The sequence below is a fragment of the Acomys russatus genome, chromosome 13, assembly GCF_903995435.1.
Source record: "Acomys russatus chromosome 13, mAcoRus1.1, whole genome shotgun sequence".
In the NCBI taxonomy this organism is placed as follows: domain Eukaryota; kingdom Metazoa; phylum Chordata; class Mammalia; order Rodentia; family Muridae; genus Acomys; species Acomys russatus.
Window position 1 is genome coordinate 64051167 of NC_067149.1, and position 12998 is coordinate 64064164.

The window sequence follows — 12998 nt, forward strand, 5'->3', positions numbered from 1 at the left end:
TTTTACAAATATGACTTGTAAAAGGCACTAGCTCTGTAGAAACCAAACTGTACTTAGTACTCAGGTAAAATTACTAGAGGCCTTGTTAATTTCCAGAGATGTCATGGTTCTTGCCAAGACGTCTGTGGTCAATAATTCAGCCTCATCATATCAAGTCAATTGGCTAGCGGTGAATATCCACAGCAAAGCAAAGACAGCTTACACACATGTCCCATCCTGAAAAGACTGGCGAATTGTATTTTCCTTCACCTTTTAATAGTATAAGAAGACATTCTGTATGTAAAACTTATTCTTTCAAAATATTTCTATGGCAACATTTATTCTTAGTGCATGTGTTTTCATTGGCAGGCGTTTACCATCCACTTATCTTATACGTTGGAGAGAATTTTTTTGACATAACAAAGTTTCCCCAAACAAAAATTTTCTTTTAAAAAATAATTGTGTGTATATATATATAAAATGTATATGTTATATAAATATATAATACATAATTTGTACATAACAGAATATATATAATAAACTGCAAAAAAAATATCAAGGGGAGAGACTTATAAGCCAGAAAATAAAATTATCCAAGAACAAGCACCAATAGTCACGGTAATGCAGTCATTTGTAATAGCCCACATAAAAATGGGTAACATAAAGCTTTCTGTACTCTCGTGAAATTCTGTGATTCCTTTTTAACTGAGATGGTTGGATTCTCTCTCTTCCTGCCTTCCACCCCAGGCTGTGCTGTACAATGACCGCTCAGTTCTGGAGAATCATCACGCAGCTGCAGCATGGAGTCTCTTCATGTCCCGGCCAGAGTATAACTTCTTAGTTAACCTGGACCACGTGGAATTTAAGCACTTCCGGTTCCTAGTCATCGAAGCAATTTTGGCTACTGACCTGAAGAAACACTTTGACTTTGTAGCCAAATTTAACGCCAAGGTAACTAGATCTCTACCAATGTTCATTTTGTGGCTTCGTTAAAAGGTGTGTTAGAATCAAAATATTGATGAAAATTTAATTTCCATGAGCTTTCTATTAGAAGGAAATGGTTGAAATATTTATCCACATGCTGGCACATAGGCATCTCTCTGAGGCTAAATGCCTACCAAGTTGTGGTCTTAGCTGTTTATGTCAGACTTTGTTCTTCAGAAGAATAAAAGAATGTTAGTTTTCACTGCTATTTTGTTTGATTTAACTTATAATCATCTCTACAGTGTGTGAGGACAGCAGTAGAGATGAAAGAAAACTTGAAGCAGAATTTTATGTATCAAGACCAAGTATTCACCCAAGAAAGTTTCTTATTTGGCTGTGGGAAAAGCCTCAGGCAGTACAGTGTTTGCTTTGTCAGCGTGAAGACCTAAGTTTGACCCTAAGAGCCCACATTTAAAAAATAAAAATAAAAAGCTGAGCAGAGCAGTGCTCATGTGTAATAGGAGTGCCTCCGTGCTGGGAGGCAGACACAGGACACTCCCAGAGACTTACTGGCCATTAGCCTAGCCTCAGCACAGAGATACCCTGTCTCAAAAAGCAAGGTGGTGGCTCCTGAGAAAAGACACTTGAGGTTGACTGGTGGCTACACACACACACACACACACACTCACTCTGTCTGTCTGTCTGTCTGTCTCTCTCTCTCTCTCTCTCTCTCTCTCTCTCTCATACACACATGCATATGCACACACATGCACACACACACATATACATGTGTACTTACACACATACATGCTCCTACAAATATTCCTACAAAAAACTTATTATAGTTTTATTATTTAATAGAAATTGATACTATGTGCTAACTTTAAACAGGATTTCTTGTAAGTTCAGTAAGTAATTATTACTTTATCATTGACTACTTGAATTTTTAATGAGCTGCATCACTTCTCTTTCCTAGTGCAGACTGATTATATTAGATCCAATTTCCAAAGTTCTGATATTTGGTATTCTGACCCCTACACTATAAGAAGACAATAAAATTCTGTGGTCATTTCTCATGTTCGAGTGAGACGGGGAGACAGAAAATGTTAATTTTGCCCCTCAAACAGGTGAACGATGATGTTGGCATAGATTGGACCAATGAAAACGACCGTCTCTTGGTGTGCCAAATGTGTATAAAGTTGGCTGACATAAACGGGCCCGCTAAGTGTAAAGATCTCCACTTGCGCTGGACGGAAGGCATCGCCAGTGAGTTTTATGAGCAGGTAACTTGCAGAGCTGCGTCATCTATCACAAGCTGAGTGGGAGCCTCCTTCAGTCCATGACGGCATGGAGTAAGCGCTCCATCTCCTACTCACGCTTCTACCAAATGTACAGTGGGCAGTTTCAGTGGGAATTTAAAGATGGCACATGTGAAAATGAACTAACTGTTGTCCCCTGAGATAAAATTACCCACAGGCATTTTGGAGAGAAGTGTTAGTGTAACAGAGCAATCTACTGAGACGATACTAAGACCCTTGAGGTGCTGAACATCTATAGGTTTGTTTAGTGCAGGAAAAACAGCTATAGCTGTGTAGAAGGAAACGTACCAATTGACTGCTTTTCCGGTAGAGCTTAGTAACAACAGTGCACGGAAAAGTGTGTGCACATGCACTCACACATGTGCACTCACGTGTTCACAGACACGCTGACTCTTTATTGGACACAAATAATATTTGCCATTCTGAACACCTTTGTGGCGCACACCTTTAATCCCAGCATTCGGTAGGCAGGGGCAGGGGCAGGGGGATTGCTGTGAGTTTGAGGCCAGCCTGGTCTACAAAGCAAATCCAGGAAGGCCAGGGCTACACAGAGAAACCCTGTCTTACAAAAACAAAACAAAGCAAAACAAAAATGGAGAAGAAGAAGGAAGGAAGGAAAAAGAAAGGAAAGAAAAAGGGAAAGAAAAGGAGGAAGTAAAATACAGCAGATAAAGGACAGGAATCAGTGACGTAAGAGGATGCGACAGTGAAGATGTTTACCTTGGGTGGGGGGGGGATACGGATGATGGATGGGCTGTGGTCAGATGTTAAAAGCCACATGTACAACTTTGAAAATAGGTTTATCAGAACATTGCTGTGAGGTCTGAGCTGGGAGACCCTCTCAAGTACTTAACACAGAGCTGGCCCAAAAAGAAACATTAGACCATTCTTGAGTACCCTAAAGACCACAGGGGTTTTCCAGCCTCGTGGCACAAGCTTGGAATCCCTGGGCATGCTGGGACTGCAATGAGAGGTCAGATGACAGAAGGAGGGGTCAGGCTGTGACTTAACAAGTCTGTCCACATTACTGGGGACAGAGTTCAGGCCAATGTCAGAGTATTAAAAGAGTCCTATCAGAATGAGGCACTTAAGTAGGGGTTGGAGTAAACTTTTAAGGTTTATGTAGTCAGCATTCAGAGGCAGAATAAAATATTTATGCTTTTAAAAACAGTAAATTGCCTTTTCTAGTAATGGCATCAATCAATGCTGAAATCAGTGTTAGAACGCAGAAACAATATGAAGGATAAGGAAATTTGACATACCCCTGACTTATAATTTTAGAAATTCCCTTAAATGTTCTAGGGAACCTCTTGTTTACCATGTGTTACTTTTATTCTTGTACATATTTGGCTGCTATAATAAATAAGAACATTTAAAAAACCACATAATGATGGAAGATATAAATCAAACAAAATCTGCAATGCTATAGCACCTTGCACTGAGCAAGAAAATGGTTTACACTTTCAAGCAGCCAGGGAAAGCGGCAAACATCATAGGGATGTGTCTCAGCTTGTCTAGTAGCAGGAAACCTTCAGTTCAAACCCCAGAACCGCTGCAGTGGTGTACATCTGCAGTCCTAATACATGGCCCCTTGAAAGTGAACCCAAAATTCAAGACTGCCCAGGAACAAAGTTCCCTTTCTGGCGTCTTAACCACCGGGACAGTGCCTCTGAGCAGTGACATTAAGGGCCTTTTGTGTGACTATCAGGGCTGTGGCGTATGCACATGTTAGATGCCAGGCGAATGTTGACTTGTCGCATGTTTATACTCCTTTGTCATTTTCCCTCTGTGAATCCGTATTTCTAGGGCGATGAAGAAGCCAGCCTTGGTTTGCCCATAAGCCCCTTCATGGACCGCTCTGCCCCGCAGCTGGCCAATCTTCAGGAATCCTTTATCTCACACATCGTGGGTCCTCTTTGCCACTCCTATGACTCTGCGGGTCTCATGCCAGGAAAATGGGTGGATGACAATGACGACTCAGGAGACACCGATGACCCAGAAGAAGATGAGGAAGAAGCCGAAACACCAAATGAGGAAGAAACCTGTGAAAACAATACAGCTCCCGGTAAGCCATAAAATCCACTTCTGATTAAATCTTCCAGGGGTGATTTCCTGCCTCTCATAAATTACATACTTTAAGTCCAGCTATCCCTTGCCAGGTTGGGCACTAGATAGCTGCCTTCTCCCTTATCATAATGGTGACAGCAGAAGACAGAATTTATGACAATCAGATGGTCTCACCATAAAATAGAGTTGACAACTAGATTCATAATTTTTTAATGATGTAGAATCCGGATTACAATATGGACCAATCTATGGCTTTTTTTTTTTTTTTTTTTTTCATGGCCCAGCTGGGGATGGAAAGAGATAAGAGGAGTTTAGTTTTTTATGTAACAGCTGCTAACTGCAAACATCCTCTGTGCCTGCGCTTTCTTCCTGGTACTGATGGTAGACATATGGACAAAACAAATGTTTAGTGAGTCCATCCTTGCCCCTGTTAATGCAAATCCTAGTTGATCAGCAGGACAAACCAATATGTCCATAACATGATAGGTACCTAGGTTTGTTTTGTTTGGGGATTTGTTCTTTGTTGGTTTTCCTTACTTCTTGAGGAGATATAAAATATTGTAAAGAATTTTTTAATAAGTTAAGGAAGAGAGAAAATATTAATATGTTTTTGAAAACTTGTGAAAATCGAGGGAGTGTTATATGGAAATAAATTTGGGAATTGATTTTGAGAAAAGGAGGAGGCAGCAGCTCCAAGATCCTACAGTGGGTCTTGAGTGAGGGGATCAGGGAGGCTGAAGCAGAGAAGGAGAGTAGGATACAAGTGAGAAGCCATGGGGAGCCAGGTGCTAGGGTGGGAGATAGGGCTCTGTGGGTCACAGTAGGAACTTGGCCTTTTCCACTAAGATGAGAATCAGAGGTGTTTGTGATCTGAACAGTTAGCAGACTCAACATTTTAGCCATGTTGCTTGGGGGAATGTTTTGAGGGTAGGGGTAGAGATAGGGGTGTCATTTTGTCTGTGGAAGTGATCTAAATGACAGCTGACTGGTTTCTATAGGATGGTGTCAGTGGTGTGACAGTGAGAGTCCATCTGTCACAGTTTCATTTCTGTGGCTGTAACAAATACTCAGACAGAAGCCACTTAGGGGAAGAAGGCTTATTTGACTCACAATGCCATTGCCCATTGCTGAGCCACAGGCATCACATGGCGTCATATGGCGGCCACAGCCATGGGCAGGGATGAGCACATGGACCCTTGCTTGCTCTCTGTGGTGCTTATGCTCAGCTAGCTTCCCTCAGCTCAGCCCGTTAATGAGCCACAGGCATCACATGGTGTCCACATCCATAGCAGAGATGAGCAAATAGAACCTTGCTTGCTCTCTACGGTGCTTATGCTCAGTTACAGGTATCACGTGGCATCCACGTCCATAGCAGAGATGAGTACATGGAAAATTGCTTGCTCTCTACGATGCTATGCTCAGCTAGCTTTCCTTCAGTTCAGGGTCAGCCCATGAAATGAAGCCAGCCATAGTCAGGGTGTGTCTTCCCACTTCAGTTAACAGTCGGGACCACTCTTCACAGACATGCTACAGGCCAACCTGAGCTATAGTTCCTCAGCCCAACTTCTAAGTTGATCCTGAGTTATAGCAAGTTAACAATGAAAACTCACAATTCAGAGTCATGTCTGATAACTGGCTTTGGATCTATCACGCAACCAGTAGTCCAACTTACTCAAGTGACTATAAAAACATGACTCTGTCATGCCTACAGATACACTCCCTTGTATCTCTTAAAACAAACACAGTGGCTAATAACACAATTGGTAAAAACCCACCACCCCTGACATGGCACTAGACATTATGTTCCTCTGATCATGTGAACATAGCATGTTTCCTATCCACTTGAACAGACTGACAAACCAAAAGCTAATATTTTCAAAGTCTTTGATTAGCACTACCATGGAAAGATACCCTGGTCTTTTTCTTGTCTATTTTGATCACAGTCAAAAAAAAAAAAAAAAATGCAAGACTTGATTCATGTCTACCATGGAGTAAGAAGGTTCTCTACACTAACGTGGTCCTATCTATCTATCTATCTATCTATCTATCTATCTATCTATCTATCTATCTATCTAAAGATATCTATAGAAAATATATTTATAATGTATGAATATATATTATATAACTATATATTACAAATGTATTTATATTATATGTAAATATGTCTGTAGATGTAAACATCTGTAGACAGATAGATGGTGTAGGTATAGATGACATAGATAATATAGATGATACAGATATAGGTAGCTATACCCTGATTTTCAACATGCACTAGCAGAATTAAAGAACTGATTGTTAACTCTATACTTACTTGACAAAACCTTGGGACCCTGTCTTTAGGCCAGATTTTTGCATCTTCTGTCCTACTTGTTAGCCTTTTCTGATCTCTGTCTACATGTGCTCTGTCTGTGTGCTGTGTGTGTGTGTGTGTGTGTGTGTGTGTGTGTGTGTGTGTGTGTCTATGTCTATAGGCATGTATGTGGAAGTCAGGCAATGGCATGTGGTGTTGCTCTTCACCTTCAACTTTGTTTAATGCAGTGTCTCTTGCTCTTTATAGCTACCTAAACCAGGCCAGCTGGCTGATGAGCTTCCACAGCTTCTCCTGTCTCTACCTCCTATTCTCTATAGGAGCATTGAGAATAAGGATGCACTGGTACAGCATCAGTTGCAAGTGGATGATGGGATCCAAACTCAAGTGCTCTGACTTGCACAGCAAGGACTTACCCACTGAGCCACCTCCCCAGTCTGTTAGCTTTTTGAATTGGATCAGGGAAAATGAAAAATTGGCTTTTCTCTAATACTCTCTTGTCACTTTATTTCTCTGATGTGTCTAGAAAACTGTGTAGCCTTGGCTGTCCTGGACACACTTTGTAGACCAGGCTGGCCTCAAACTCACAGAGATCCGCCTGCCTCTGCCTCCTGAGTTCTGGGATTAAAGGTGTGTGCCACCACGCCTAGCTAGAAATACATTATTGATTTGGGGATTCAGAACTAGAGCCTGAGATTTGAAATTCAAGAATTATTTATTTGTCTTTTAGTTTCCTCTTTCAAGCAGTCAGACAGCCTGCTGCTGTGCTTATGGAGAGACAGTTCTCCCAGTGAGTATCATGAAAGAGGTTTATCAGAGGAGCCTCTGGGAAGGCTTTGTTCCCAAGATTCTTGGTGGATTACCATTTAAACCCAAAAACATTAGTAATGTGCACACCCAGGCATGGGGGATTGAAGGATTCCTGCTGGCACCACTGTTTAGCAGGCTCAGCTTGCTCAGTTTAGCTTGCATAGGAAATGCTTTGTCCCTACACTGGGCCACCACACTGGCCTCCACACTGGTATGCACTCCCTTGGTCTTCCTGTTTTAGTCAAGTCTAGTGAGGCACCCTTGGGAATTCTATGGATTGGGTAACACGTAGCTCTCAGTGATTACCTAGCCCCTTTCTCTGACATTTAAAACAACTCCACCACAATAGTCAGACACTGTCGCTTTGGCTGTATGATCTGTTTGTGTGTGTGCACATGTATGCGTATGTGTGGGAACATGTGTGTACATGAATGTTCAGGTGCATGTGGAGGCCAGGGGTTAGTGCCACCTTATAGTTTTTTGAGATAGGGTTTTCTCTGTGAACTTGAAGTTCACTTATTTGGCTAGGCTGGGTAGCCAGTGAGCGCCAAGGGTCCACCTGTCTCTGCCTCCTCAAATCTGTGGTTACAGTGGCATTGCACAAGATACATGCCAACGTGCTCTGCTGCTTACATGGGCACTGGAGATTAAGCCAGGGTCCTGGTGCCTGTGCAGCCAGCATTTTGACCCACTGGTCCATCTCTCCAGTCCCTAAAATTAGGGTCTTGAAGCACCTCTGTGTCCCCCAGAATGAAAAGCTGGAGGGATATTAGCAGATTTAAGTATTAGCCACAGACTAGAGTCATGACATTTAGTTAGGGACCTCCTTATTTTAATAAAGTGGAAAATAACATTGATAAACAACATGGCAAGGTTGGAGAGCCAGAGAAAGCACGCATGCAAGTTTATTCATTTTTTAACTCCATTGCTCTTGAGCTGTTTGTTCATTTCAGAACTCATATTGGCTGAGATGTTTACTTTGATTTAGCCTGTTCTTAGATTTCATGGGGGGAATTATTAAATAGCCACTGGTGAGTGAGTTCTGCAGTTTGTAAAACTTGGAGGTCTCCCAGGAAACAGAATAAAATGCTTCAGTGTGATGATGGGGGGGGTGGTGGCGGGGGGGAGCGTTATCCCACCTCATAATTAAATCTGAAAGGTTCCTGGGGCGAGCTAAGAGGTTTCTAATGAAGTACTAAGCTGTGCTTAGAATCCAGCAACGAAAAGGCGCTTTGTTCTCTTTTCAAAAGGTCCCAATGCTGAATAACTTGGCTTCCAATGCAGGCCGGCTTCAGACCACCTGCAGATTCTAATCTGCGCAAATGTATTCGCTACACACTTTCTCCTGCGTCACTTGGTTCAGCATAATTCCAGAGAGTTTTATTACTCATGTTTAACAGGCACCTCAGAGAACAGCCGCTCTCCTGGGGCCTGCCCCAAAAGGAAAACATCCTTTTTGCCTGCAAATGTGTACACTGTGAGCAGAGGGTTTTCTACCACTGTGGTTTAAACCTACCCATCCTGTGGTTCAGACCAAGCTGGAGAGATAGCTTAGCGCTTAGGAGCATGAGTGATTCCCGCAAAAAGACTCAGATTGGTTCCCAGCACCCATATGGCAAGTGCACATACACTCTCGTGGGCTCACATACATACATATACATAACAAACAAATCGTTTACATTCATTACATTTAAACTCATGCTTAACTGTCACCGCAATAAAACCTGAGTAGATGGCTTTGCAAGGAAAATAATTTTCATTTACTTTAAAAAATAAAGTGTGCTCTCTACATAATGTGAGGATACAAGTGATGGGATAACAATTGAGTTGCAATCTGAATAAATTAATAAAAATTAAATTAAATTAAGTATGCTCATGTACTTTCTTTACTGAGGTAGAATACTTCTTTTTTTTTTAATTAATTTATTCTTGTTAAATCTCAATGTTTATCCCATCCCTTGTATCCTCCCATTCCCCCCCCCCATTTTCCCATTATTCCCCTCCCCTATGACTGTTCCTGAGGGGGATTACCTCCCCCTGTATATTCTCATAGGGTATCAAGTCTCTTCTCAGCCGTTAAAGGCTAGGCTCACAACCATAAATATAGAATACTTCTTGATGACCTAAAAAAAGTGCTTTAAGAAAATCAACTTAAGAAGACTTTACTTCATCTTACAGTTGAAAAGGCTTCCATTCCATCGTGGTGGGGTAGACATGGCAGAAGAGCTTGGAGACGTAGGTCATATGGTATCAGAGAGTAGTGCCTATGCATGCTGGCACAACAGTCTCCTTCTTATTCTGTCTGGGACCCTCACCCACAGGAGAGTGCCACCTACAAGTAGGAGGGAACTTCCTACCTCATCTAACCTAATTTAGAAAGTCCCTCACTGTCATACCCAGAAGTTGCCTTTCCTGGAGATTTTAGGTTCTCTCAAGTTAGAAATATTGGCCATCACAAATTTAAGTGATTTTTCTTTTTGAGGAAGTGTCTTGTCGGGGTTATCGTGGGTTGGAGCCTGTGCTCTTGCATCAAGCCAGGCTCAGCTACCCATTTTAAATCAATCAATCAATCAACCAACCAACCAATTAAACAGAGCCAAAGTAAGGCTGTGCTGGCCTTGCACATAAATGTTCTCTGCATAAGGCTGATCCCAGAACCCATATAGAAAAATGCTAGATGTGGTGGTGAGGCTTAGAATGTATAATCTCAGTACTGCAACTGTGGAATGGGTGGCTGAGAACAGAAGGTCACCTGGAAGCTCCTGGCCAGCTAATCTGGGGTGGCCAGCACCCACTTTCCTTTCTTGATTCTCATTTTCAGTCTTTTACCTTTCGTGCTGTTGTCTTTCCCTTCCCCGCCTATGTCTTACTCATTTTTTCATCTGTCCTTTCATTTTTGTTTAACTTCTGCCTTGGTAAGGAGGGCATTTAACAATGGATTCTAACAACATTTTAGGAAGACAGATCTAGACATCTGAAGTGCACACTGTATTTATGGTCACACCACTATGTTCGCACTGTATTTCTCTATGATCACCTTGCAAAGGCATGGCCCCCAGGTTGGAAGACTTACCTATATTGCAAAGGATCAGGGAATTAATTTCCAATCAGAAGCTTTCTAAAATGGAAGTTCTAAGAGGAGAGCGATCAGGATCTGGAGAGTGGGTCCCCTGTTTAAAATTCAGCCAAGCTAAAAGCAACAGTGTCTAGGTTACTTTCTCATTTCTGTTATAAAATACTCTGGCAAAAGCAATGCAAGGATAAACAGTTTTGTGTATCTCACAGTTCCAGTTCATCATTGTGGGAATGTCAATGCCAAGCACATGTTGTATCCACAGTCAAAAGTCAGTGAGCATTGAACCAGTGCTTGCATGCTAGTGCTCAGCTCATTTTCTCCTCCATGTGTATCCCAAGATCCCTACCTAGGAAAAAACACCACCCATAGTGGATGAGGCTCCCCACCCCCACTCCCGCTCTGCAGGAATGCCAAAAGCCTGTCTCCCAGGTGGTTCAAATTTCTGACAAGTTGACACTAACACTAACCATTACAAACAATAAGGCTGAGGCTGTCCTGAGTGCATCTCTGTCCTCAAACAGCTCAGTTACTAAGTTGCTATCCCCTGGGTGCACTTGCACGCAGACTACAAGTGGATTGAAAGCAAACTCCGAGCCCCATTGATCTTTGTTTAAAGTACACAGAAAACATAGAAGTGCTCGCCAATTGGTTAATGTCAGTTTGATTGATGAATTCATCTCATAAATAAATGATGACTAGAGTAAAAAAATTGAATTCTTACAACTCTGTGCCTATATTACTATGTCCCAGCACTTATTTAATTTTAATTTTTATGTTTCTATGTACTTTGAAAATAATTCAAAATAATTTAACTGATTTCTTCTACAATTTTACCAGTAAATCTTACTGTTATATCATGCAAGAACTTTCTTTTTCCTCTTGTAACAAAACTGGCTTAACACTCACTTAGTCCTTTCACAGTGATATCTGAGTATGGACTTCAAGAGATCCTAGCACAGCTGGCACATCCCATGACCGCTGGCAAGTTCCAGATTCAGTGGGAGATGCTGTCCCAAAGGCAAAGGCAGAGAATGCTAGAGAAAGTCTTGTGTTGTGGGGTTCTGTGGTGTAAGATTTAGCACTCTGGACTACAAAAGGTTTGTGAGGCAAACTTCTAACCTCCATACATGCATTTCCACATATACAGGTACGCCCCAAATATTCTTAACAAAGAATACAAGCAGAACCTGGCGTAAACATTATAAAATACAAAATATTATTTACATTTCTTGTCCCAGTAATAGTTTATTGTCATGTTCCTTCTCTTTCCCATTCTAGAAAACAGCATTGTTAGCACACATAAAGCAACTTAGGTAAAGAGAAAGACAGACAGACATCTCTTTGATATTTAGTTTCTATTTATGTGAAAAGACAGTAACCTTTACACAGGTAGTGCACAAATGGTTCAATCTGATGATTTATGTTTTGCAGGAAAGAAAACTTTCAAAAGGAGGAAAATCTACTGCCAAATAACTCAGCATCTTCTACAGAACCACATGATGTGGAAGAAAGTGATTGAAGAAGAACAGTGTTTAGCAGGCACAGAGAACCAGTCCCCAGACCCGGCGCCTCTGCAGCACCCCTCAGAGCAGATCCAGGCTATCAAGGAGGAAGAAGAAGAGAAGGGGAAACCAAGAGCAGAGGAGGCCCTGGCTCCACAGCCAGACCTGTGACCATGGGTAGAGCAAGCTCCGGGTGCAGACCGAATGACTTGTCCCTGACACTTCCCAAGCCAGCACAACACTTAGACACAACGCTGTAGAATACCAGAAGATGGGCAAATGGCTAAAGCGTTTGAGGAATTCTTCACATTATGTGTGTTTGTTTTTACAGTGAGGGACAGCGCTGAAGACTCTACTCAAAGAAGCTTTCACTTTGCGACACCAGCGTCTAAAGATTGTTTTATAAGGAAGAAATATATATGTGTGTGTGTGTGTATAACTTCCCACATAGGCTCATGTACGACTCATATTCACGCGTACACACATGCACACTGAGAGCCAGGATGCCTGACTCCACAAGATAGTAACAGTCATATTAAGATATACAGAGGTCACTGTGACATAAGAAATCATAAAGGGCAAGAACTCATGAGAAAATGTGCAGCTTAGCGAGGAAACAAATGTAGGCTCCAGACAGGGCGGCCCTTGTTCTCCCTACTGAGGGATGAACATTCCAGAGCATTGTTGGAATTCTAATGCACCCTGCCAACTGTGTGTGTGAGTGTGTGTGAGTGTGTGTGTGTGTGTGTGTGTGTGTGTGTGAGAGAGAGAGAGAGAGAGAGAGAGAGAGAGAGAGAGAGAGAGAGAGAGGATTATTCTTATACATGTGTGTGCGTATGGAAAGGGAGACGTTTGTGATTTTAGTTGTTCATAGAATACCTGTAGCAGGTGAGGACATACTTGTGAACATAAGAAGGAAGTCCTTTCTGGAGTGTCTGTGAAAGGCAGCCCCCCTCCTTTTAGTTTCTAAGGTCCTTTTGCAGAGGGAGGGCTTGTGGGGGGGCCCACATGAT

At 42.0% G+C, this 12998-nt stretch overlaps 1 protein-coding gene across 1 annotated transcript in view; it reads left to right on the plus strand.

Annotated features, from left to right (window-relative positions):
- Positions 1-12772, plus strand: part of Pde3a (phosphodiesterase 3A) — a 260721-nt gene extending 247949 nt beyond the window's left edge. Inside the window, exons 13-16 of the mRNA XM_051155535.1 lie at positions 727-930; positions 2031-2186; positions 4029-4287; positions 11915-12772. Coding sequence (XP_051011492.1) covers positions 727-930; positions 2031-2186; positions 4029-4287; positions 11915-12156 — 861 coding nt within the window. The 3' untranslated portion in view covers positions 12157-12772. The remainder of the gene's footprint in view (positions 1-726; positions 931-2030; positions 2187-4028; positions 4288-11914) is intronic.
- The last annotated feature ends 226 nt before the right edge of the window (positions 12773-12998 follow it).